Here is a 27,924-nt window from a genome sequence, read left to right as displayed (position 1 = left end):
AAGCAGAGCTAAAATCAACCATTTCTCTATCCAGTCCTTTTAAACCTGGTTTAATTCAGACGACTCCGTTTAAAAATAAATTATGAAAATTACAATTAAACGGTAAAATAGAACGACTCTATTCTATTTACATGTGAATTCGATTTTCGATATACACAACTGAACACCCCCCTTACATCCACTCTTATAGGTTGTATGGGTCTTTTGCTGGGATTATTACCAGGCTGATCATTTTACCTTACCCTAAGAAAGGGGGTGGAGTAAACTCTTAATCTTAGAATTGACATTGCTTAAAACAAAAGACTAATGCTGTAACTGAAAATGAACGTCTAAAACATGGCCTGTAATTGATTTTTTCGACATTTCCTTGCATTTAATCGACCCGAGAAAAAGGGGTTGATAATTGCCCTGACTCACTCCTTCACGCCAAGAAAGTGCCCATTTAAAACATTTTTACTCATCTGTCAGAATGTTGAGATGACTGATGTTATTTCGCATTCATATAGTACATGCATAACAACAAGCAACTTTTACCTTTTTCTAATGCTATCTTCTGTATTTTCGAATGAAAATGCTCAATCTATTCCAGTAAACCTTACTACATGAGGCTTACATAATGAAGGCAGTATTGATAGTGTCTGATAAATATCAATTTGCTAGCAGTTACTTGACATAAATGCCACTATCCCAATTGATTTACTTGATAGATATGGACGTATTTGGTATACTAATGCTTTTTACCGCTAATTTGTCATTTGATGATTTTCTATTTCATCGGCAACCGAGCAAAAGTTTAAATGTGTAAAACGTGATTAACTGGAATATGAACTGGTAGGCCTAGGCTAATTATTTCTTGATCTTCTTAAATATGGACAAGTCACTTTTGTGTTTTCCAGAGTTTTTTGGTAAAATTCTACTTTAGCTACTTTTGGCTATCTTGGAATGGGGTTAGGTTAGAAAAATGAAACTTTCAGGGATGGGTCTACAGGCTAAAGTATGTCCCAGGTAGGTATTTTGAAGTACCTACCTCTACTCCTTCTCTCTCTAGAGGGTCCTGAAATTTTGCCTACATGACAGGTTTATACCCATTGAAATTTTGACAAAACTACATTTTACATTAATTTTCAGTTATCAGTTTCTTTTTCCCTGGCTTTAGCTCTGAAAATGCAATTTCAGTTATTTGAGCAGAATTTTAAGCCATATAAATAGTTTATTTCAAAAATTAAGGAAATGTATTTACATATCTTTAAAACTATATAAAGTAGGATTGAGCACAGTTGTGAAGCTGAAAAAAATTTTGTTGTACTTCATTTAAGCATAAGATCTATCTTGCAAGGTTTCACTTTTATAACACACAGATTTTTAAAGGTCAGGACCCTCTAGAGGGAGAAGGAGTGGAGGTGGGTACTTCAAAATATCTTCCCGGGACATACTTTAGCCTGTAGAACCATCCCTGAAAGTTTCATTTTCTTAACCTAACCCCTTTCCAAGATAGTCAAAAGTAGCTAAAGTAGAATTTTACCGTTTTTTTATTTAAACAAATGTTAATGGTTAAAAATTTTTGCAGGATTCATTTTCTGAAGGAAACACTTTAAGCCTAATTACAGAAGAGCAGGCTAAAAGCCAACAATTTGTTTCCCATCCTTCAGAATCAAACTTTTTCCTAAAATGGTGGTTGCAGACATACCAAGTATGGTAAAGCTCTGGATTGAGGTCTTGGTGATCTTAGGATGTACCCTTGTTGAGCCAGGTGTATAGAATTCTTAGGAATGGGTTTAGAACCTTAATAGGCCTAATCCCCCATACTAGGGTGGGGTAACATTTGTATTAACAAATTGTTCAGATAGCTAAGGAACAAACTTACCACCATTTTCATAATTGCATCCTGAATCTAAATTTAACATTCATTTGTGTCAGAAAGGAACTTTACCTGTACCCCAGTACCCCAATAAGGAGCAAAGTAATCAATAAAGAGCAAAGAAGAATTTGAAATAAACAAGTGCTTAATTGAAAATACAAAATGCTTATATGTACAAGCATATGTAGTTTGTGGTCTTGATTTAACTGTACCTATGCATTCACTAGTAACTAAAGTTAGAATAGGAAAAACTTATTCTTGTATGCAGACAATACAAAGTTCATAGTCACAGCTAAAATAAACAAGTTTTGTTAAAACTTAACAAGAAGAATTTTAGTGCTTAATTGAAAATACAAAATGCTTGTATGTACAAGCATATATAGTTTGTGGTCTTGATTTAACTGTACCTATGCATTCATGAGTAACTAAAGTTAGAATAGGAAAAACTTATTCTTGTATGCAGACAATACAAAGTTCATAGTCACATCTAAAATAAACAAGTTTTGTTAAAACTTAACAAGAAGAATTTTAGTGCTTAATTGAAAATACAAAATGCTTATATGTACAAACATATATAGTTCATGGTCTTGATTTAACTGTACCTTTGTATTCACTAGTAACTAAGGTTGGGATAGGAAAAACTTATGCTTATTTGGAGATATACACATTTTGTATTCCAGTTAATGGAAGCACTCAAGAGGGCTTAACAAAACTTTTGATTGGCTTACTGCAAACATGCTAGTAGTTAATTATTAAGTCATAAGTAAGTTATTAAGTTAATAAGTCATCCATGGTTAATCAAAACATTGTCTGCTGATAAGTACATTCTACCATGTGTCACTTGTCTTTGTGGCTATGAAACTGGTTTTCTGAGATCCAACCTGAGCATAATTCTTGAGTGTGTTTTGTTTAATTAATAAGTGCCCCCTTATATCTCAAAGCCACCAGGTACCCTTTTCCGCTAGCCTATAAGGTCCACCTAGAAACAAGTGGCAATTTGTATTATGTACAAACCTTGTCCCAGGGGCTGCGGGGGGGTCATGTTATCCTTATAGGCATAGTTTGAAACCTTTTAACTGTTTTGAACAAGATTGCCATCTTTAAATTTTAATCAGATGTCTTGGGGGGGGGGATTAGCAAAAAGTCAGGGAAGTGGCTGGTTGCCCTGCAATTACTTTTGACTCTTAAAAAGAGCACTAGAACCTTAAAATTATATTTAAATGATCCTCCCCAAAATGTTTCTTGGGTTGGTGGTGTCCAGGGAAAAATTAATTACACAGACCTCCTCTTGGCTCAAATATAAGCAGAAAAAGCTGAATCAAAGTGAACAATTTGATCAAGGTGAGCAACCCCCAGACGCCCCCCCCCCCAGCCATGGCGCCTGGGGTAGCTTCCTCCCCTTTGAATGGCTCTGCCCCTCTCTCTTTTCTCCAACCACCGGTTCAATATGACATGATTGAGGAAGACATGTACACTAATAATACATGGAATGGACACAGCTTTTTACTTGGGCAGTCTTACAGCACTGCCTCTGGTTTTACATACTATATATAAAATGCTGCAAAAATTTCCATTTAAGAGTTCAAATTACGTTTATATGTTGCCATTTTGAAGTGGTCAAGTTTTAAACTTTGTTCCTTGTATTATTTGTATAATGTTCTAAATTTATTCATTTTAATGTCTTTAGTAATTGTCTTGGCAAATAAAACCACCAAAATAATTTGTTGACAGAGGAAGCCAATTTGTTTACTGAGATAGACCTAGTGATTATAAGGAGCAACATTAGTCAGAGTGTCTAGAAGATGAAGTGCATGAAGTATAGTAAACTGCTACAAAGTAATGCACCTGCTAATTATTATGCTGCCTGCTCTTAGTGTTCTGCCTGCAACTAAAGTGCTAAATTTTCAGCTTTTTTTTTGTCCCAAGTTTTTAATGTTTTGACATCTGTTTCATTTGTGACATCTACTTTGGGACTACTAGAAATTAGATGGCAATATTATTTATAGAAAAGTAGTGATTTTTCAGAATCTCTAGTTATATTTGATTGGTTGCTGCACAAAAAACTTAATGTTCACATTTTTTCCCAGGCTTACCACATCAAAAAAGTTAACAACAGCTCCACTATCTGCAGATGGCTTTTGCCAACTCCAGGAGTCAAGAGAAATTGAAGTTTATTTCCTGAAATTGTCAAGGTATGTTTTTTTTTTTTTTAGTTGAAATGCTATTAATTTCATAGAAGGACTTGTAAGGGAAGCACTACCCTCTCTAAAATATTGAGCTGAAGGACCTTCCTGCTCTAAGTAAAAAAGAGGAAAGATGTGCCTCTTCATGCCCCCCCCCCAAATGAGTGCTTACAATAATAACCATCAAAGCTACAGCTTTTTTCTTGTATTTTGGTTAAAAGGAAAATATGCATCCCTGATGGAGCTTTTTCTTTGAGGATTTTTAGTATATCGACAGTTTTATATTGATAACTTCTGTTTGCTCTATGTTTTATGTAGATGTTGCTTTAAGTTTTATTTATTCCTTTTTTTGCTGAATTTGAGATGTTTTTTTTATGTTTGATAGCTAATAGTGTTAGAAAATTTACTGTGGTTCAGATTTGACTTTTAATGCAGAGATTAAGTTTTTAACAAGTATTTTCTATAAATGGTAGAACTTTAGGATTTAGTTCAACTCGGTTTGCTTGGGGATTTGGGAAAAAAATGTTCTGCAGAAACTGCAGAGAAAAATTCTGGTTATCAATCAATCATCAATCATTTTATTAATACTAAACTCTATTACAAACGTAAAGAAAAATTATTTGGCCCAAGAAGCTTGGCTTGTTGTGGGCCTTACAACATAATAAAGCACTAAAACAACCATAAATATTACTCTAAATAAAACAATATATATGAAATAAAGATTAAAGAGAATAAGCACTACCATACAGTAAAGAAAAAAAAGAAAGAAAAAAAAACATAATAATAACAATATATAAGGGAAAAACACAAAAAGGAGAAACACTAGGAAAAGAGAAAACAGGGAAAATAAACAAAGGAGAGAGAAATTACTAAACTGGAAAGACACGACAAATAACTGCCTTTGCAGACAGAAATAACGGGGCATCTGGTGGGATTGAATTCCATAACTGAATTGATTTATAAACAGGAGACCTCTGGGATGCTGTAGATGAACGTTTGGGCAAAATAAGTCTGCGAGAAGAACTATGTAAAAAAGTAAAGTACCTACCTGAGCCTGTCCATGAAAATAATTGCTGCAGAGGCAGTGGAAGTGTACCTAGAAAAGCAGAATGCACTAAATAAAGATTACTTTTATCCACAATACGATCCAGCGGAGCTATTCGAGTATCATTATAAAGATCAGAGGAAGGTTAAAGCCGAGGGAGAAGAAAAGTAGCCTTCACTGCCCTATATTTGGGCTCTTTGAAGTGAGCAGAGAAGAGATTTATTAGTATTACCCCAGACAGAGCAGCAATAAGAAAGTTAAAGAAAAATAAAAGCATAACAAAGAGAAAGCATAACATCTGGGGGAAGAAATGAGTTAACCCGGTGCAACATTGAAGACTGGCGGAAGATGAGGGAACAGGTGTGAGTTATATGAGGCTTAAAAGAGAGAAAACAGTCAAGATACGCACCAACAAATTTCACCATTGCAGCTTGCAGTATAACATCATTCCCATAAGTCAGGATGATTGGCTCCCTTACGTCTTTCATCTGATAAGGGCTACTGAAGTGTATAATGGCACTTTTTTGGCTGTTGAGAGTCATACCATTTGACCAGCACCAATCTTTTACTTTATCAAAAAGACCTTGAGCTAGGGAAGTGGCGGATGGCAGGTCTACTACAGCAATGAAAAAGTTACTGTCATCAGCAAAAAGAATAGGGTGCACAAGGGGATGAAGACCATCAACGAGATCACTAATGTAAATTAAAAACAAAAGTGGTCCAAGCACAGAGCCCTGTGAGACACCCTTCAATATAGGCAAAGTAGTGGAAGAATTACCATTAACTGAAACATACTGAGATCTCCCCGACAGACAAGACCTTAACCATTCTAGTGGGACTCCATGTACTCCAAATGAAGATAGTTTAGACAAAAGAACAGAGTGGTCAACCATATCAAAGGCCTTTGAAAAGTCAAGAGAAGCCCTTGTCCAGATTAACACGCACAAACTCTGTTGCATACGAGGTAGAGAAAGTGGGACGAAAACCATACTGATGGTTAGTTATGAGAGAATTTCCTGCAGTCGTATTAGTACTAAAAACAAATGAAGAGAGTCTACGATACACTACTCTTTCAACAACCTTAGGGATGACAGGAAGAAGAGAAATGGGTCTATAATTTGAAATTAGAGATGAATCACCTTTTTTATGTAAAGGTAAAACATTAGCAACTTTAAATAAATGAGGGAAAAAACCAGAAGAAAGAGAGAGGTTAGTTATGTGTGAGATGGGGTTAGAAAAAAACTAATAAATTTTTATAATAATATTATAACTCAAACCAAAACAATCAACTAAAGGGCTACTTGGAAGTTTGGAAGTAATACTATAAATTTAAATATCACAGCATGAGGAAAGCAAAAATTACTTCTGCTATTGAAAAACTACTTACTCTACTCTTGGGTTCAATTGAAACTGAAGGAAGAGTGGTGAAATACGAATTGAAGGCGTTTGTTGAAGAATTTTTATCCACAATAGATCCATCAGCATTCCTGTAATGACATGGGGGGGGGCGACTGTTTGAGTTTCTTGCAAGAAACAGTTTCATTAACGACATTCCAAGCCTTTCGCAAGTTCCCCTTACACACATCAATTCGACGCGAAAAATAGAGCTTTTTGGCTGCACGTACTGAAGTCGTAAGTACATTTTTATAATGTTTATACTTCAAAAGATCATCCTGTGTTTTACTTTTACATGCAACCTTGAACAGAGACGCCTTCATATGTGTAGCATTGATCAGACCTATGGGCATCCATGGGCATTTGGGTATAGAATTCCTTGGTCTCTTCCTAAGAGGAAAATGCTTATCCAACAGAGCTCCTATACGACACACAAATAAACTTGTTGCACATTCGACATCATTAGCTTCAAGAACACTAGACCAATCATTACTCTGACGACTAAGAATTAAATTATAAATTTCTTTAGCTGTAAAAGTCCTAAAAGAAGACTCACCTTGATGATTCACAGCACTCTCAGTTTTTGGCATAAAAAGTTATAGATAGATAGGAATATGATCAGACAGATCAGTGAAAATAAGACTAGAATTAGACTTCAATTTTCGAGAATGAGAAATGAAAATATTATCTATCAAAGTGGCAGAATTTCTTGTAGGATCAACACGAGAAGGAAAAAAAATTGAAGGAAGTAGCCCAGAAGAAGAAAGCACATCAAAGAGATGGTAACATTCATCACTTGATCCAACATTTAACATATTACAATTAAAATCTCCCAAAACACAAATACGTTTTTTAGAGAAAGTCCCCACACCAGAAAGCTGATCAAGCAAATCACAGAACAGATGTGTTGGAAAAGGAGGGGGCTTATAAAACAAACAAACAGATCAATGACAAGAGAATAAACAGTCCTACTATTAGACACAACTGAAGTAAACAAGGATTCAAGGTCATACCGTCTACTAAATTTAATATCAGATTTTATAAATAAAGAAATGCCCCCTGAGCCCTTTTTTACCATTCTAGAACATGAATAGCAATATAACCATGCATATCGTAAGCTGTTAAATTATTACTATCAGATAACCATGTTTCTGTTAAACCAATTACATCAAAAGGGCAAGAATTATCAGACCACAAATATGATTTCAGACTATCCCACTTGTCTCGTATCCTACGTAAATTCAAACCAAATACATTAAAATAACTATTTAAAGATAAAGAAGGCGAGATTTTATCACAGAAATCACCGGTAGTGTGATAATTACATCAAGAATTAATCATATATGCAAGAAGAGGGTCAAGTGCGTGGGCCTCTTGTTTACCACCACTACTTGGTTGCTCAAAGATAACTGATATAAGAATGCAAGAATTCAAAAGAAAAGAAAAATCAGCCAGATTTACCACACATAACAAATGCACACAATAGCTTCACAAATGAACAAGATATCAAACAAACAGGCTGAAATAGCAGAGTGTAAATTGAAAATAAAACGGTAAAACCTATAGGCAACAAAGAAAAGAAAGAGAAGAAAAAAAACCTGCAATACAAAGAACAATGACAACCTACGAATCTCAAAAAAAATAAATAATAACAAACAACTACATGGATAAAGGCAAAAACAAAATAAAGAAAAAGGCAAAACAATAAAGAAGCAACCAGAGGAAAGAGTTATCAACGGTTTATGGAATTCGCTTAAAAGAATAATGTAAAACAACATAAACCCAAGAAATTTGCTTTCACAAGCTTCTGGATAAGGGTCTCCTTTGAAACCAAATAGGATCAGCTGATTTGAAATTTTCATTTGGTCAAGCTGATCGCTCAGACGATCCACATTGAGTTGAATTGGTTTCAGAGATTCTTACAGCTCTGACAAACCTGAGTCAAGCAAATGAAGAGGTGGTTGAAGCTTTGACATCCTCAAATCATATTGTTTTAGTGACTTTTCAACAAGCACATCAAAATCCATTTTAAGACTATTGTGTACCTCTTGTTTAATAAGTTCCATGTTGTTAGCATCAAAAGCAGCAGGCACATTACTAGACGCAAGTTTTTTAATAGAGACCTCAACCAAAGAATCAACCTCATTAGGAAGTGCCTCACTAACAACTTCTGCCATAGTAGATTTAAGCTTTATGTCATTAAGTGAATTAATCTGCAACTAGCTTCTGCTTGTTTTTAAGGGTGTTAATGTGTGAAGTGAGCATATCAATCCGCTCATTAATAGATTCAGCTCCACTGTACTGGATAGAGCAGTCTGATCTCATCTCTCTGTGACTAGAAGGTCTATGGCTCTTCTTTGAGTTGTCACCCATGAAGTAGGAGAAAGTTAACTCTAAACTAGGCTAATCAAGCTACAAGCTAACAGCAAAAGGCAAGGGATCTTCTGGCTGGCACAGGCAATTATAAAAAGGTTCTAATAACAGCGAAGCAGAGGTGTAGGCACCAGGCAGAAAAATAAAAAGACTGTACCTGGGGGTCCCTAATTGCACCCCTGGGGTTGGGGCTGCTAGGCTTGCCTCCCTTTTTCACTGGACTGGTAGGCAGGCTAAACCAGTTCTTCAGACAAATTTAATTTAACGAGAATGTTAATGATGCCAGATATTACACTTAAACAAGCAATAAAAATTCCAATGTGCTTCTTAATTTTTGATTTTTTTTTTGTTAATGTTCTGCATTATAGGATCTTCAGTAGGAAACAACTTAATAAAATAAAAGTAGTACTATTAGTATCCTTATTTTATGCTCTTTTTGGATATCTTATTCTTATTACTGAAAATAAGCCCCAACCACTCCTGGTGACTCCCCTATTTAATGATATAATTCCAGTTTTGACTAAATGAAGTTCAGATCAGCCTTAGTGACTAACATGGAACTGTGATAAAATATTAGTTAAAATGACTTAAGAATGTGGATAACAATGGAGGGAAACATGATAATTGGAATAGTTGAAACATGCTGCATATTATAAAGTAAGAATTCTATTGTTTTAGGGATTTTTTTTTATATATCCTAGGACTAAATATGGGACCATCAGGGAGGGGGTGCATTGTCAGAAAGTTGAATATGATATTTGAACAAGGCACAACATATGGAACGTAATGGTATTATTTTTATTTTATTAAGATGTTTCATTCTGAGGAGCCCCTAATCTAGAATGTTACCAAAATCTTGTCATGTGTTTGATTTTACCATAAACATTCGCATTAGCACTCCAGACAATTGGAAGTAAAGTTCTCTACCAAATAATGTTAGATAAATTTCAAGGACGAGTAGATTCTGTGCTAAGAGATGAACAACATGGGTTTCGGCCAAGTCGATCCTGTTGCAGCCTTATGTTCACCCTTCGGTTACTGCTTGAAGAATCGAATGAATGGCAGGTACAGATTATCTTGGTTTTCATAGAATTTCTGAAAGATTTTGATTCAGTCCATTGTGGAGCAATGTGGAAAATTCTTTGGTTTTATGGAGTCCTTGGAAAAGGTGTAAATATGATCAAAGCTTCGTATGAAGAGCATTTGTGTGCAGTACAGACTGAAAAGGAAGAGACGGATTAGTTTTCTGTTTAATCTGGTGCGAGGCAAGGATGCCTCTGATCCCCAACTTCTTTGGCAGAGCAGAGTTGAACCTACAGAGAAAACTTTACGACTGCGACTTTGCCAACGATACGGTCCTTGGTATTCGTACAGAAGATATGCAACGGAACGTTAAGGAGCTAGCTTTAAAAGCCTGCCAAACAGGCCTGCTGATTAATGTGAATAAGACCAAGGCAGTGTTAAACGGTGTTATAACTTTGCTAGCTGGTGTTCTTAAGCTTGGGGAATGGAACTCGACGAAGTCAGTGAATTCAAGTATCTTGGAAGTACACTAACCCAAAACGGCAGGTGGGACAGAGAGATCATCTTTCGGAGAGTATATGTAGTTGCAGCATTCTCTCAATTAAATAGTTTTGAAGATCTACTAAGTATTCTCTTAATTTGAAACGGCGTCTGTTTAACAGCAACGTAATCTCTAAATTCAGCTACGGATGTGAATCCTAGAGCCTGTCTAGAGCTGTAGAGAAAAGGTTACTTGGATTTGGGAATAATTGCCTGCAAACAATACTTACGATTTTTTGGGCTGATAGAGTACCCAACACCAGGATCAGAGTTCTCGCAAGCAGCCTCTTATAACCGGTGAAGTTCTACTTAGAAGATGACGATATTGGGGTCACATGACTAGCATGGGAAAAGGATGACTTCCGTATGACATTCGGTGCTGGACTCCTCCGGGCCTCCAGAGGAGTGGTGGACAACAAATCATCATTGGTCGTTCCCTTGAAGTTGAGACAAGAGCATTACGATCATCCCTCAATGAGCTGTGGTCTCTGGCTCAGGATAGTCCGACATGAAGTTCAACCATTGCTACCCTGTATGCCACTAGGTGTCGGAGGATCCAAGTCTAAGTAAGTAATTCGCATTACATTTACTTACAAACTTCTAGCTGTACTTATTCACAAAAAAAAAATCAACCTGAAATAATCAAATTTGTGTAAAAATAAACTTCTCAAATTTGTATGTGAAACCAAGATCTAATAGAAATTTTGGTTGTAAATTCCAAAAAAGTCAATGATTAGGCTCTTGGGGGAGTGACGTCAATTGGGGAAGGAGTCGTGATCTCTCTAGCTTTAAAAAATATCGTGTAACAAGCGTTCTATCTCTTTGTTTTAGATATGTTAGCTTAATTTTGTTCTGTTTTTTTTTTATTCATTAAAAGAAGATGATCTTCAAAGGAGTTTTTTTCTGACCTAATCAGGCTTGTTTGCTGTTATAGCAATCACATAGTATATGTAGAACATACAACACAGTTCAAGATCCTTATTAACTCTACGACACTATAGTCACATATTTAACCAGTTTTAACCCACTTTTAACCTGAGAATTACTGAGTAGATGAGAAAACAATTGCTGCTTTTTTTTCGCCATGAGCGTGTTACAAACGCTGCTGAATCAAAAAGTTCAGAAGCCTCACTGATATCTTGGTATCGGGTGACTTAACACTGTGACGAGAGTATAGTTTTAATAGAACGTAACCATAATGACTTTTGTTTTATTCTATGTAAACAGGGCGGGATACAGGGCGATTGGGCCCAATCGAGCCACGCATTTGTCCGCGTTACCATCAAAATGAACAAAGAAAAAGATTTTGAAATTTAAAGAAAATAGTTTTTAACGATAAGGGTTAAATTATAAAATAGTCAAATAATTAAAGTATACTTATTTTAAATTTGTATTGCTGAAAAACATTTATTAATGTATTTATTATTGTATAATATAGAAACTTCATGTCAAAAATCATGTCAAATTTGTTGAATTTAATCGGAATAGTCCTAAATTAGAGAGATTTTGCACTATATACGTGAACTACTTCACGTACTTACGCTACTATGCAGGTTTATTTTATTTAAATATTCAATATGCAGAGAGGGTCCCGCAAGAACGGTTTGGGACTCAAGAACGGTTTGATAAAATTGTCAAAGTCTTGGCATCAGGCTGCCTAACATCGTAACATGTTTGTAGTTACATGCATGTATAAGTGAGCATGTAAAAGTACTGTTTGATGAAAATGCTGAAATAATCTGACGATTATTTACCAATCATCTATTCTCTTTAAACTGATTACTTTTTTCGCCCTTTTAGCCTTGAAGATAAGTTAAAAGCATTGGGTAAACAATTGAAAACCTACAATGAGGGCATTTTGAAATTGAGTGACCAAGATATGAAACTTGCATCACATCTGAATGAGAGCCTAGCTAATAGCTCAGATGGCCATAAACAGTTGTCTTATAGCTTTGATGCAGCTTGCAAAAAGGTAAGGTAGTATCATCTTTCTGGATTGCATGAAACAAGAAAAAAAAGAACCAGGTATAAAAAGCTCTCGAGAATACTGTCATTAGATCTGAATGTTTTTGAGGTGTGATAGTAAAGAAGAGCGGATACAAAATTTGCAAAAAACTTTTTCGCATGCTGACCATTGGCTGTGTTGCGTAGGTACCGATCTCCTGATTCGATACCTTCGGCCGGGATTGCAATGCGGGGTTGGGGGCAAATCATCCTACGATTCTCGTGTTTTCCACCAGATTTCTTTGGGTACCCATTTAGAGCTGGTTCTACTCTGGCTGAGCATACAGAGTCACACCATTGACCCCGTTCCAAACCAAATAACCAGCGGCAACAGGACTCGAACCCCTAATCCCAGGATTTCAGACAGAAGAGGGGATGACTAGGTCTTAATCAGAGGAAAACTAGACAATAGTGCCTTTGCTAGATCCAAGGGGCCTTTTGCAATTACCAGATTTCCATGTGGATTTGTTTCAGTCGCATGGTGAGCGCACTGGACTTGCAGTCCAACGTTCTTCATGATGGGGGTTTTAGTTCCGGTGTGCCATATATTATGTTTAGGGTGGGGTTCATTAGCGTGACTTTTTCAGCTACACTATAGTAGATCCAACTACAAATCGATTCCTGCGAAGTGCGCACACCAACGACGTGTATGTGCAAGCACAACATTGCTGGCTCAAAAGTCCCTTCGCACTGCCTGGCTGGAGGAAACAGAGATCAGCACAGCCAGTTTGGACTGGAAAGTCTATTGCTGCATCTCTTACCTTAATTTGTCACTCGCAGCAGTCACCGTGGCAATTTGCTGAGTAGCAAATAGAGATAATTTAATGCAAATGCCTTGCAGCAAAAAAATTTGCCCCTTATACAGATTTTCTGTTTGACTTTTAAAAATCTGTCTAAATTCTATCAGACATGTTAAGTAGAAAAACACCCTTATGTGTTGTAGCCAAGAATTTATGTAATGAAAGTTGAAAGCGATATGTACATATAAAGAGTCGATTATTTATGTTATTTTAACTGTGCAAAATTCAATAAGTGATGTTTATATGACCATTTTCTCTCGTAATCATTACAGCCTTTTTAGTTAAAACATACTGGAATTTTCGGATGGCGGGAGATATTCTTTATATGAATGAGATGGATATTCAGGGATTCCAGTTCAACGGTAGAACTAATATGAGGAAAATAATGACAAAAATATTCTGCAACAACATCCTTCCCCTTCAACTCAAAACCATTTTCATTTATGATCACTTCAGGGTGTGGATTTTTAATATTGTTTCCAATTTTTTCCTTAATTAATTTCCATGTAGTCCGAGGTGAATCAGATTTTTTAAATGCATTTTCATAATACATTTTTCCACTTGTTCTGAGAGTTTTAACTAGCAAATTTTCATAATTTTTGACTCGCTGTACATTATGAGCTGAGGGGTATTTTATTTTTATCTTATACAGTCTATTTTTTCCTTGATAGATTTTAGAAGTGATAGGTGAGGTTCTTTTCGGTGTGTAGTTTTAAATGGGCAATGAAGGTCCAGTTTTTCATTCAAAATTCGATAAAATATATCTAAAGATATGTTGGGGTCATTCTCATTAATAGCTTCACTCCATCCTACATCGCTAAGATTAGATTTCAATTTATTCATATTTACTTGTGAAAAGTTTCTCCTCTTCATATGATTTTCTTTATTGACTATCTTTTGCACTTTGAAGTCAGACATTAAAATACAATGGTCAGATGTATCCTCCATAACCACGAATGTAGCCTCACCTGAATGTTATCATCATGAATGTAGCCTCACTTGAATGTTATCAATCAGAGAAAAAGAAGAATTTGTTATGCGTGTCGGAATAAAACATACTGGGTTCATACCATGAGAAAGGTTACATTCCAAAAACTGAAGGACATGTGGTCGATTCCATGCTATCTAAAAAGGAGACATCCCATTAAATCAATATTGAAGTCCCCAAGGATTAAAAATGGCATTCGAAGATTTGATATCACACTTAACATATTTTCAAATTTATCAATAAATCTGCCTTATTTGATGAGGGAGGAAGATAGATTACAGCAATTAAAAGTTTATCATTATTTGGTAGAAAACATTCAACAATACAGCTTTCGAAAATCATCTCCGTATTCAAATATAAAAATGCTTCTTTCAGTCGTGCCGGAATATAAATTTTAACCAGTATTGCTAAACCACCTTGCTTTTGTTGAGCTCTACTTACGTGAAAAAATTGGAAATTACTAATATTATTTTTTTTTTGCCGAAATTTCATCTAAAATGTTTCACAAACTCCAAAAATATCCGTACCAGATTCAAATACAAATTTTTTTAATTGCAACTTGCCCGCTCCTCCATCCACGACATTTCCAAAAAGATATTTCCCTCATATTTGGGTTTTTATGAACTATTTCATGAGAAAACAAATATTTATTTGGGGGGACTAAAAAAGAATTTAAAATTTCATTATTATCATTGGCTAGGGGCGTGTAGAATACGTTACTAAAAAGAACTGAATTTCTTTACAATTCCTCCAGCCAAGATTTAGCGATCTCTGAACTTGACTAACCATTATCATGTACTGATCTCACGCCCCAGAGTACCCCCCCCCCCATGCCTCTCCCACAAAAAATTACAAACACTAAAACTCGCACTAAATAAATTCTTGATCATAATAATATCACCCAAATACATCAAACCGCACAGAACCCACCACATTTTGTATTTCAACCCAAATAAATATCGCACACTTATACTCACATTATTTAACAAACTAATCCACTATCATATCAACACAATTAGTCTTAAAAAAATCATGTATCCATATTTGCGAGTCGACCACCATGTTTCCTTTCAAGGTCAGTAATTAGAGCGAAACCTTCACTAACTGTTAGTCGTTTATTCGGACCATCTCGCCGCTTGATAACTAGGCAGGGGGATACACCTTTCGACGACCAAGAGTCAATTCCAAAATCGTGCAATTTTAATTTCACATGAAGCAACCTCTTTCGAACTTCACGAACAGACTTCGGCGTATCATCCGTCAGATATATTTTCTCGAATCCTCCAAATTTTTTTGTTTTTCAGTTTCTTGGCGTTCTTCAAAATATCATTCCTGATTAACCTTGATGGCAATTGAAATTTCAAGAATTTGGCATTTTCCCTGAAATCCACCAACTTAACTGGGCTTGGGACTGGGAGATGAAGGCCTTCAATGACAATTTTAGACAGTAATTCCTGTGCTCCTATTTCATATTGAACTTTCACATTCCACATCACTAAATGTTCATCATTTTCATTACTTTCCAATTTCATTAGAGTAAGTGACATATTGTCGATATGTGATTTAAGCGCTATATTTTCCTCTGCCAACACAGATATTTGATTTTTAAAGCTTACCGTCTCTAATTCAACATTCTGAACATGCGGTATCAGCTGCGCCACTTCTTTACTCGATTCAGAAACAATTTCTTCCAATTTTTTTACATTATCTTCAATTGCTTTGATGTTAGATTTTAGTGATTCTAAGGTTAAACTGATACTAAAATCAAACTGATAGTTCCTGCTAAAGCCCTTATAGAAACTTTATCACCTTGACTCGTTGCCGTAGACGCAGACAAGTTTAGAGATTCTTCCATTTTCTTCTTTCTCTTTCCCATCCTTTAGAAACTTATTCAAATTCAAATATCAAAATTCATAAGTTCAGCTCACAGCAGACTAATTTATCACGGTTAATATTAACTGTTCAACTAGACCAATTCATTCACTTGTAATAGGTCCTGGCGCGAAGAGCTCTTACTCGGTTGAATGCATTCAGGTAGTTGTGTTGTTATTGAAGTATTGAGTGAAATAAAGGTTGTTTATTAGTACCTTACAAAAGGGGTTATTAGTGCTATCCAAATTCTAATAAGTAAATATTTATTTTAGTTCCATATTAATAGCGATTAGAAGTATAGATAATCAGAGGCAACGCTATAGCGTTGCCTATAGTAAAGGCCATGGCTCCAATATTTTATTATTTATTTATTTTCTTCTTTTTTTCCCTGAGGCACTTCATATGGAAGGGGTCGTCGTAGAAACTTCAAAGGGGCTCATTCGATTGGAAATCGAGAGTTCTAGTGCCCTTTTTAAAGGTCAAAAGTGATTGGAAGGCAACTAGCCCCCCTTCCACGCCCACCAGTTCCCTAAACACTACTACTACTACTAACAACTCACCGCAGCACCAAGCCGCCTGAGGCCAACACAGCTACGCACACTCCTCCACCCCAATCTATTCAAAGCCTCTCTTTTTACACCTGCCCACGAAGTTCCCATTTCCTTTAAATCTTTCTTTATGACGCCCTCCCACCCCAGACGAGGACGACCTGCTTTCCGTTTAGCCCTAGACGGTTTGCCGAAAATAACAATCTTCGGCAATCTGTCATTCTTCATCCCCACAACGTGCCCTAGTCCTCTCAACCTTTCTTTCATTATAGCCCTAGAGAGAGGTATTGAACCACATTTTTCGAATAGCCTATTGTTAGAAATACGGTCAGTCCGCCGGGTACCCAGAATAATCCTTAAGCAATTTCTCTGGAAAACATCTAGCAAATCTTCATCCGCTTTTCGGAGCGTCCAAGCTCCAGAGCCATATTTGACCACTCTCATCACTGTAGCTTCTAATATTCTAATCTTGGTTTGCAGACTTATCTTCCTATTCTTCCAGACTTTTTTTTTAACTGTGAAAAAACACCCTGAGCCTTGGCTATTCTACTTTTGACATCTTCACTACTTCCATCATCATTACTAATCATACAACCGAGGTAAATGAAGCTGCCCAGCTGATCGGCCTTTTCATTTCCCAAAGTCACCTTTTCATCTTCACTTATTCCTAGCCTTAGTGACTTAGTCTTCCTAACATTAATTTGCAAACCAATTCTAGCACCCTGAACTCGCAAAACCTCTAAAACTTCATTCATTTTGCTCACACTTTCATCTAGGATGCTTAAATCATCAGCATAATCCAAGTCCAGGAGACTTTCCTCCCCATTTGGTTCCATGGTCTCCTATTACCTTTCCTGTGCTCCTCAAGACAAAGTCCATCAAAATAATCCATATAAAGGGGGATAGAACACAACCCTGCTTAACTCTTGATTCAATACAAGACCAGCTACTAGCCTCATTTCCTACCTTAACCGTAGCAGTGTTATTCTGGTACATAGCACTAATCACTTTAATGTATTTGTCTGGTATACCATACAAGGATAAAACCTTTATTGAAGTTCTTCTATCAACAGAATCGAACGCTTGCTCATAGTCTATAAAACTGAGGACCAAAGGTGTTTGAAAACTCAGGCACTTCTCAATTATTAGCCTAAGAGTGAAAAATTGGTCGACACATCCTCCACCTTCTCTGAAACCGAACCATTCTGTTCTTAACGCTTTTTCGACAGCATCTCTCAGTCTGAAAAGTATTATATTACTAAGTAATTTTCTACCTACTGAGACCAGACTAATGCCCCTATATTTACCACACTCACTCTTTTCACCGTTCTTACAAAGTGGCTTAATTAACGTTTTCCTAAAATAGTTAGTTACTTCCCCGTCTTCAAAAGTCATATTCATAATCTTCAGTAACTTATTCCTAACCTCCGAGCCATCATATTTAAGAAACTCATTAACCACCCTATCAGCACCTGGAGCCTTCTTATTCTTTAATCCTTTTAGTACTGTTGCTAATTCCTCCTCACAAAACAAATCTTCCTTCACATCTAAGGCATCACAAACTTTTTCATTTTCCTCTATATTTTTTCCTGTAGCTCTATCTTGGTTAGGCAAATTCTCAAAATGTTCGACTCTTCTCACTTTAGTTTTTTCATTATTGATAGTTGAAGCCCCATTCTTATCTTTAACTGGGCCAAATCCAGATTGCCTCCTCCCTCTCAATCCAATCAAAATTTTGAGATAGCTGTTTCATTCAGTGTAGTTGATTTCCAGATAGAAATTATATATTTGAGGAGGACACTCCCCCACAGCTCTCAGGGCAAAGGTTTTAAGTTACGCCCAGGGGGCATGCAAGGTTTTTATTGAAAGCGTTATCGCAGGATTTTGAACAGAGGCACATTTGATTGAATACCCAATGGACTAGCGCTCTTTTTAATATTCGAAAGGGACTGGAGTGCAACTAACCCCCCTTTTGTGCTCCCTTTACCCCCAAACATATCTAATAAAAATTTTGTTATCGCCAGTTTGTTCGACGCAGCTGAAAGTCCAGGGAAATGGCTCTCTTAGATTGACAACCCCTCCAGCGACCTCAGGGCAAGGGTTGTAAGTTATGCCCTGGGGGCTTATAAGTTTTTTAATAGAAAGCATTGTCGTAGAAATTTCAAAAAGAGCTCATTCGATTGGAAATTTGAATGGCTAGTGCCTTTTTTAATAGTCAAAAGTGATTGGAAGGCAACTAACACCCCTTCCACGCCCACCATTTCCCCAAACACATCCAATCAAAATTTGAGATAGCTATTTTGTTCAATGTAGTTGAAAGTCCTGAAATTTATGTCTCTGAGCAGGATATTCCTCCCACAGTCTTCAGGGTATACATTTTAAGCTATGATCACTGAGTATGTGTGGTTCTTAAGATGGGAATACTCTTGTAAACTTAAGTGGGCTCATTTCGTTGGATATCTAAAGTTCCTGTTCCCTTTTCAATGTAGAACTATATCGGTGGGTAACCAACCCCCCCCCCCCCCCACGCTCTTTTTTCCCAAACGCATCCAATAAAAATTTCGAGATGGTTATTTTGTTAAAAATATTTCATAGATCATAAAACAAAAACTCCGGTGTCAACACAACCCCCAAGCGCCCGGGGGCAGGCGTTGTAAGTTGTGCCCTGGGGGCAGGTATGGTTCTTATGGAATGGATGCTCGTATAAACTTCAAAGGGGGCTCATTTGATTGGAAATCGAAAGTTCTAGTTTACTTTTTAAGAGTTAAAAGAGATTGGAGGGCACCTAGCCCCCCTCCCCTCCACGCCCTTTTTTTCTCAAACCCATCTGATAAGAACTTTTAGATAGAAATTTTGTTAAAAAATAGTTAATAGTTAATAAGTTCAGATAACAAAAAACCCCGGTGTCGACACATCCCCCGAGGGCCCGGAGATAGGCGTTGTAAGTTATGCCCTGGGGGCATGTATGGTTGTTATGGAAGGAATGCTCGTATAAACTTCATAGAGGACTCATTTGATTGGAAATTGAAAGTTCTGATTCACTTTTTAAGAGTCAAAAGTGATCGGAGGGCAGCTAGTCTCTCCCCAAACTCTATTTATTTTTTCCCCAGAGGCACTTTATAAAGATGCGGCTTTCGTAGAAACTTAGAAAGACACTTATTCAACTAGAAATCGAAAGTTATAGTGCTCATTCAGAGACTGAAAAGTAATCAGGGGGCAACTGACCTCCCCCCCCCCTAAGCCCTTTTTCCCAAATACATCGGATAAAAATTTGAGGTAGCCATTTTGTTAAAAATAGTTCAAACATCATATAACAAAAAATCCTTTATGTATGGCCATTTCGTTAAAAATAGTTCAAAGGTCAGATAAGAAAAACTCCTGTGTCGACCCCCCCCAGGGCAGGCATTGTAAGTATTGCTCTTGGGCCATATATGGTTCTTATAGAAGGTATGCTCGTGTAAATATGATTGGAAATCGAATGCTCCTACTCACGTTTTAAGAGGCAAAAGAGATCGGAGGGCAACTAGCCCCCTCTCCACGCTCTCTTTTCATAAAACCCATCTAATAAGAACTTTGAGAGAGCTATTTTTTTTAAAGTGGTTCAAATGTCATATAACGAAAACTCCGGTGTTGACACATCCCCCCAGGGCCTGGGAGGCAGGCATTGGAAGCTTTGTCCTGGGGCCGTTTGTGCTTCTTATGAAAGGGATGCTCGTATAAACTTCAGAGAGGGTTCATTTGGATGGAAATTAGAAGTTGTAGTTGATTTTCTCAGAGTGAAAAAAGATCAGAGGGCAACTAGCTCCTCCCGCCCTCCACGCCTTTGGGTTTATCGGATGGATAAACCCATCCGATAAAAATTTGAGGCGACTATTTTGTTAAAAATAATTCAACCATCAGATATTATAACTCCGGGGTCGACACAACTCACCAGGGCCCAGGGACAGGCGTTGTAAGTTATACTCTGGGGGTATATATGGTTCTTATAGAAGGGGTACTTGTATAAACTTCAAAGAGGGCTCATTTGATCGAAAATAAAAAGTTCTAGTTCACTTTTAAAGAATCAAAAGAGATCAAAGGTCAATTAGCCTCCCCCCGCCCTTTTTCCCCAGACCCATCCGATAAAAATTTTGAGATAGTCATTTTGTTAAAAATAGTTCAAACAATCAGATAATAAAAACTCCGAGGTTGACACAAACCCATTATTTCACTTATGGGTTTTTTATTTTCAATGCTGTAAGAACTGGAAAAGAAAATATTTGTAATATAATTTGTTTTCAGCTAAGCGCCAATGACGCAGTTGGCTTTTGGTTTTTATTTACAGTTAAGAAAGGAGGCAGTATTCAAACATTTGTTTGTAGGGAAACTATATTCTTCTTGAACATCTTTAAAAAGAGCTAATAAATTAAACTTAATATTTGATGTATATGAATTGCTGAAAGCTCATCGGTTCAAAATTTTACTAGAATTTTAATGTTTATTCAATATTAAGTACAAAAGAAAATATTTGTCATAACATTGGTTTTCAGTAAAGCGCCAATGACGCAGTAGGTTTTAGACTTTTACAGTGAGAGAAGGAGGTCATACCCAAACTCTTTTTTGTAGTGAATTTTGTTCGTTTCAAGCCTGATTTGCATATTCAATTTAAGTTTCACTCGTTTTAAGATTTATTTATTCATTTACATTAGTATCTATTGTATGTTTGTTTGCATTTATTGTTTATTTATTTTCCGTTCGTTTTGAGTGTCATTTATGCTTCAATAGAAAAATATTTTTTTCGTTTTAATTTTTATATTCAATCTAAGCATTACTCGCTTTAAGATCTATTTATTTATTTATATAGTTACTTGTATGTTTTTGTATGATTGTTTATTTAATTTCTGTTCGTTTTGGGTTTCATTTATGCTTTAATAGTAATTTTTGGTCGTTTTGAGTTTGAATTTTAAAAGGTATTTGTATCTGCTGAGCTTAAGTTTAAAATGGCCTTTACTTTTCTTTGAAAAACTTATTTTTCGGAAAGTTCTTTTTTAATTAATTTGAAGAAAAGGTGGCAAACGCGCTATAAGATTATGACCTTATTGGACTGATGAAATACGTCATAAAATTAAATACGTCTGAGGACCCCAGAATGGAGCTTTGAAGCCACTACCTCCAAGTTTTTTTCATTTTTCCTGAGAAGGATGATCACAGATTATTGAACTTTTTTTTTACCAGGGGTGATTATATCCAACGGGTTGTTGTTAAATCTCGGAGGGAGAATAAACTATACCCAACAGGTCATAGAACGAGAAATTGGGGGGGGGGGGATGGATTTGGGCTGTAGCCTCAAAAAGGTATTTGAACCTATCTATCATTGTTTCAATAAACGGTCTTGTAGACAAATATGGAGCGGTGGAATTTACCTTCTTGACTAAAAGTTTAATGTGGGAACTGAGGGGATAACAGCTACCCTGTTTTGGCAATATGTCTCGAGTCTAAAATAAAAAACTACATTCGTTTCTTGATTGCAGAGGTGGGAGGAATGGGTATATCCCCTGTTAGCAAGATTCTCAAGAAGATAACCCTAGCTTCCTAAATTTAGAGAATTATTACCTGGAAATTCATCTTGTAGTTCAAGTCCACTTTGGTTTAGAGAATTTGAATTTTGGGATCGGCAGCCCTTAGTGCTTCATATATAATATGAATTTTATATTGCTTCATTATCATTGTTTCATATTTTAACGTTGCCTTTTATTTGAGAACATTTATTTTTTACTTAATGCTTTTAAGACCTATCTTATGACCTTAGCGAAGAGCTGTCAATTTCTCATTCATTCGAATCCTGTGCTTGAGTTCGTAGCCTCTCTCATTGGTTCGAATATGTAGTCAAATACAGTTTGTATTTGACCGAATATAATCACAGAGAAACAGGGAGTTTATCTGTGAAAAATGTTGCAACTGTAACTTGTGTAATTGATACTAGTGCTTTTTTTAGTATTTGTAGTTGCTTTTTGTTACCTAGTTTTTTGTACTCCTATTGTTGAAACAGGGATAACAATAATGACTGACTCAAGATCTTTTATTGAAAAAATCGAGACTGACTTTTACGCTACTAGCACTCCGCTACTAGCGGGGTGCTTCATAAACTTGATCGGTAACAAAAGTGAACAGTAGGAGAGACAAGAAACGTCGAATTCCCACCCCAGATTGGTCTCGTTAGATTTTTGTTTAGCTGTTGACATGACCAAGTTTATGTTTCTATTTAATGTCTTACATCGCATTTAAAACCAGTATATACTGCTTCATGGGTACAGCTTTGTTGTCATCATTTCGACTTTTAAAAGTATAAAATTATATGGACTTTTTTCTACGTCTCCCTAAAAGAATGTTCTGCCTGTCATCCAAAGGCTTTAGCAAATTATTTTTTTTTAGTAAATTATGCTAAATTATTTCTTTGAAATACTCCATATTTGTATAAATCTTTTAAAACGTTTCCCCAATTTTCACTATCATTTTCTTTCAAGTTTTTATCTGGTATGAAAAAGTTATAACAGTAATCCATGTCCTAGAATGTGTAATTTGTTAAATATTACCACTGGAACTGTACACATTATCACTCAAAATATTATAAATCAAGTGCTTAGGCCTTTTTTGAAAGGCACTCACTATATACGTTGCACCTATGTGGAATAGGAAAAATTTGTAGGCGAGTGCAGGACGGGGAACCTCTCAAGAATCAATTAAAATGAGTCATAGTTCCAGTGTTACGGTTCAGAAAGGAACATTTTTACTAAAATATTCCCTTATATACAAGACCATATCTAGGGGGAGGGGGTACCGGGTTTTTAACCCTACCCCGCCCAAATTTTCGGTGCGTTTTTTAAAGTTTTTTGTGACCCCCCCCCCCCCAAAAAAAAAATCCTGGATACGCCCTTGCTTACTTGTCGTCGCTGTTACGCCCAAGTGTCGTGTTTGACATTTTCACACATCTGAGGTAATTGCTAAAAATTATTGGCTCAGAGCTGTTGTCAAAAGGAGCAGAAAAAAAGCCCAAACAAATTTATCTCAGACCCCAAAAGGTACGTCTACCAGCGTGTACTGGGGCTACCGGGTTCGACCCGATCCCCGCCCAAATTTTTGATGTTTTTTTAAGTTTTTTGTAACCCCCTCCCTCCAAACCCAGACAAAAGAAAGTTCTGAATATGCCCTTGCTTACATGCCGTTGTTGTTATGCATAAGTGTCGTTTCCGAAATGAACACATCTGAGTTAATTGTCAAAACCCGTTCAGGAGGTCTGGAGGATCGAAGTGTGAATGAATACCCATTGCCCTTCTGATCCTCCTTTTGAATGCAGTTCAGCAAACGGTTTTTGGCAATTATTTCAGTAGTTTGAAAATGTCAAATGCGACGTTTAGGCGTAACAGCAGCAATATGTACTATCTTAGGTAATTCCGTTGACATTTTTTGTAAAATAGCACAAATAAATTTCTCTTATACCCCAAGGGGCACGTCTATCAGGGGAAACTTTGCATTATAGTAATTAAGAATGACCTGGTCATGATTTTTTTCAGATATCTGAAAAGGCGAACGACCTTTCAAGGATTAATTCAAAATGCGCTATAGAACCAATGAAACGATTCAGAAAGGAGTTCAGCAACCTCCAACAGGAGTATATAAAACGCAACCAGCTTTTAAAGAAGTGCCAAGAAACTAAAGCAGAAATAGATAAGCTGTCGAAAAAAGACCGAACCGGCTCGAACTACGTCAAGCTAGAACAGGCAAAAAAGAACTACCAGATTCAACAAAACGCGTTCCTCACCAGTAATACTAGGCTATTACAAGAGTCAAAACAATTATATGATCTACGAGCTGAGTATTTTAACCCATCGCTTATGGCTATATTAGAGGGTCAAATTGATTTTTGTGGTGAATCATTAAGGGCTTATAAGGAGTTACCACTACCGAGTAAGCCAAGGAGTGACATAGACTTTAATTCTGATGCAACAGCCAGTTTAAATGTAATAAAAAAGTTGGCCATAACAGGGGGTAAAGGTATATAATACTCACAATGAATACAATTGTTTTATAGAAAAGAGATGTAAGGGTGAGCAGGTAGACCTGTACCCCCTAGTGTTTCCAGGTTCCCAAAAACCTATAAAAAAAAGGCATTTTTAATGCTCTTGTAAGACAGTAGGATCTTACAAGAATTCAAAAAATTATATAGCTTACGAGTTAAGACCTTTAACCAGCTAGCTGTTACTATTTTAGAGTGTCAATCCTATCAACGGGGGGAGGAGAATAGTTGTCATGGTAGGAAAGATTACATTTGCAAATATTTTTGAATAGGGAATGCAGAAGTACCATATTTGTTATTATACCCTTTCCTTCGTAAGGGAAAGCTTCATGAAAAATTACCAGAAAAAGGAATTTTTCGGTTTTTCGCCGATTTTCAGCTTCTTTTTTTGCGGTTTTTATTCAATGTAAAGAAATAATGCACAGCAAATTTCAACAATGTATTTTGGTAGATGGTTAAAGCTAGATGTCAACTAGGATGTCTAATGAGATCAAAATAGTTATCTTTCGTTGAAAATTTAAAACCGCGAACCCGCATAAAAATAAATCCGTAAAAAATAAGCCCGCAGGTACCGATCTCCTGATTTGATGCCTTCGGCCGGGAGTGAAATGCGTGGTTGGGAGCAAATCATTCAACTTTGTCTATGTTTCCCCCCCCCCTCCCCCCAGAATTCTCCAGGTACTCATTTAGAGATGGGTCACATTATAGAGTCACACCGTTGACCCCTGTTCCAAACCAAATAACCAGCGACGCCAAGACTCAAACCCACGACCTGAGGATTTCAAATTTGGAGCGCTAACTACTCGGCTAGGACGGCTCAAGTTGAGAGTGACGCCGATTTTAGTTCGGATACAACTGCCAGGATAAAAAAAAAAAATAGTGGCCTTAACAGATGGTAAAGTTTACTATAGTCATAATAAACGTATTTGTTTTATAGAAGAAAATGTATATGCTACTTTGTAGAGGGCCAGGGGTACTTATTCACCTTTATGCTCCGAAATTCATACAATAACTTTTATTTAATTTTTAGCATTTTTACATTTTGTATTTGTTGCCTCAAAAAGTCGTTTACGTGACAACTGGTTTTTGAGCGACTTAACACCCCCTGTCCTCAAGAGGGTTCTTAGTTTGCAAAACTAACCCACAAAGAATTAAAAATATCGTATCTATAAGTGCACTTATCAGCCTTTTGCTCCGAAATTCGTACAACATCTTTTTTAAAAAGGCATTTTTACATTCGGCATTCGTGGCCTTAAAAGGGCGTTTTCAACGAAATATTTTTCCTGCAACCTAGCACCCCATATTTTCAAAAGAGCTCTTGGTTTTTAAAACTAACTCCCAAAGAATTTTAAATATCATCTCTAGAAGAGCACTTATCCACCTTTTTGCTCCAAAATTCATACTAATTCATTTATGTAATTAAAAAAGGTATTTTTACAATCGATATTTATGGCCTTAAAAAAAGCGGTTTGTGCAACAATAGGGTTTTCCTGCGATCTAGCACCCTCTGTTTTCAAGAGAGCTTGGCTTTTTAGAACTAACCCTCAAAGCACTATAAATAGTCTCTAGAAGGGACTCCATTTAGTCTTTTGAACTGTTACCTTAGATGTCTCCCTTACAACAGAATGATATTATTTTTCAAGTTTCATAATATTTCTGAGATATCAATTTTGTAAAAATCCCAGTACAAAAGACAAAAGAGATCCCCGTGGACAGCAAATATAAAACTTGGTAAAACACAAATACAAGAAATAGACGAAAAAACTAAGCAAAAAGACAAAAGCAGATATTTTGGCAAGTATTTCCACCAAGCCGTTCTCGATGATAAAAAAAACTAACTTTTTGAAGTGAAAAGTAACAAAGCCGAAAAAACACTGAACAAAGCGAGATAAACAATAAGTAGAACAACAGTGAAATTTTTATACAAGACAGTGGAACGCAACTTTAAATGAATATTTCGACCCTATATCCAAGGGCCGTCCTCAGCAAAACAAACGAAGAGAATAAAAAAAAATATAAAAGGAACTTACATTAAAATTCAATCATTAAAACTGAAGAGTTAAAAAAAAAAAAAAAAATTCAAAATATGATACCAAAACAATTAAGTTAGCAAACGAAGCTAGCAAAATCAAGCAAAATGCTTCAAACAAGCTTGTTTCAAGCCTGCCAGTTACCTTGTTACAAGCTTAAACCGAGGCTTAAAATAAGATTACAAAAGAAGTCAATAGCGAGGTAAATTATTAATTCATTCTTGCTTCAAGCCTTCAATTTTGGGAACGTAATTGGAACAAGCTTGAAAAACAAGCCAATAACAGGGAAGCCCTGATTTAAGCTTGTTACAAGCATGCCGTTTTGAAACTAATTATACTATGAAAAAAAATCAGTTAAAATTTGTTTAGCGGTTCCGGTTACTATATTGTTCATGTTGTGTTTGAAACAGATACAGATGTAAAATAATATATTTAGCAAACATTTAATTTTGCAGACGTCATCGATAGATGTTTAATGTTGCAGACGTCATTGATAGACCAGAGATAATAAAACTACTGTGTATCTATGTCAAAATATTGACATTTTACATAAGGTGTTTTGATTCTGGGTACCCGAACTGTTTTCGATTTTATCTTTATGGCAAATTCCCCCGGTGTAAAATCTCACCCCGAAACCTCTCCCGTGGAAATTCTCCCCTTGCCAAATCCCCCCCCCCGGCAAAAATTTGAAGCGGTTCTTGCATAAGAAACCAATGGTGGGGCAAATCCTTGGTTTAAGCTTGTCACAAGCATGCCATTTTGAAACGCATTATGTGCAAAAAAAATGTGAATAAGTAAAAAAAAAATGAGCAATTTTAGTTGCTAGATTGCTCACGTTTTGTTTTAAACAGATACACATGGAAAAGGAAATATTTAGCAATGTTGCAGATGTCATCTATAGGCTAGAGATAATAAAAAAAAAGTGCATCTCTGTCAAAATATTGAAATATTATATAATTTGTTTTGATTCTGGGTAACCGTAACTATTTTCGATTTTATTTTTCATCGTGTTTATCAATTTACTTTTAGCTCTCTTTACTGACGACAAAAAAGGAGAGAGTAAAACTTTGTTGGTTTTTATTTTAAATGTCAGCCTTGTTATATTTTTATATATTTTATTTTTGGTTTTTTGAATATTCAGATCATTTTATTACATTGTTTATATTGTGTCTCAATAAAGTGTTGTGCCTCATATTGTGTCTCAATACGTTG

The 27,924-nt window shown here is 36.2% G+C and overlaps 1 protein-coding gene across 1 annotated transcript; it reads left to right on the top strand.

The window, feature by feature from the left end:
• The first annotated feature begins 786 nt into the window (after positions 1–786).
• LOC148940958 (bridging integrator 3 homolog) lies at positions 787–27,924 on the top strand. The gene is made up of 4 exons (XM_089105295.1): positions 787–831; positions 3,946–4,050; positions 12,218–12,389; positions 24,180–27,924. Exons 1-4 carry the CDS (start codon positions 824–826, stop codon positions 24,666–24,668), a joined length of 774 nt encoding a protein of 257 aa, XP_088961421.1. The 5' UTR covers positions 787–823; the 3' UTR covers positions 24,669–27,924.

Source organism: Artemia sp. Qi Xiang Cuo, chromosome 19, assembly GCF_049724085.1.
Source record: "Artemia sp. Qi Xiang Cuo chromosome 19, ASM4972408v1, whole genome shotgun sequence".
NCBI classification, from domain to species: Eukaryota; Metazoa; Arthropoda; class Branchiopoda; order Anostraca; family Artemiidae; genus Artemia; species Artemia sp. Qi Xiang Cuo.
Note: the sequence above shows the minus strand (reverse complement) of the source record. Positions and strands in the feature narration are given on the sequence as shown.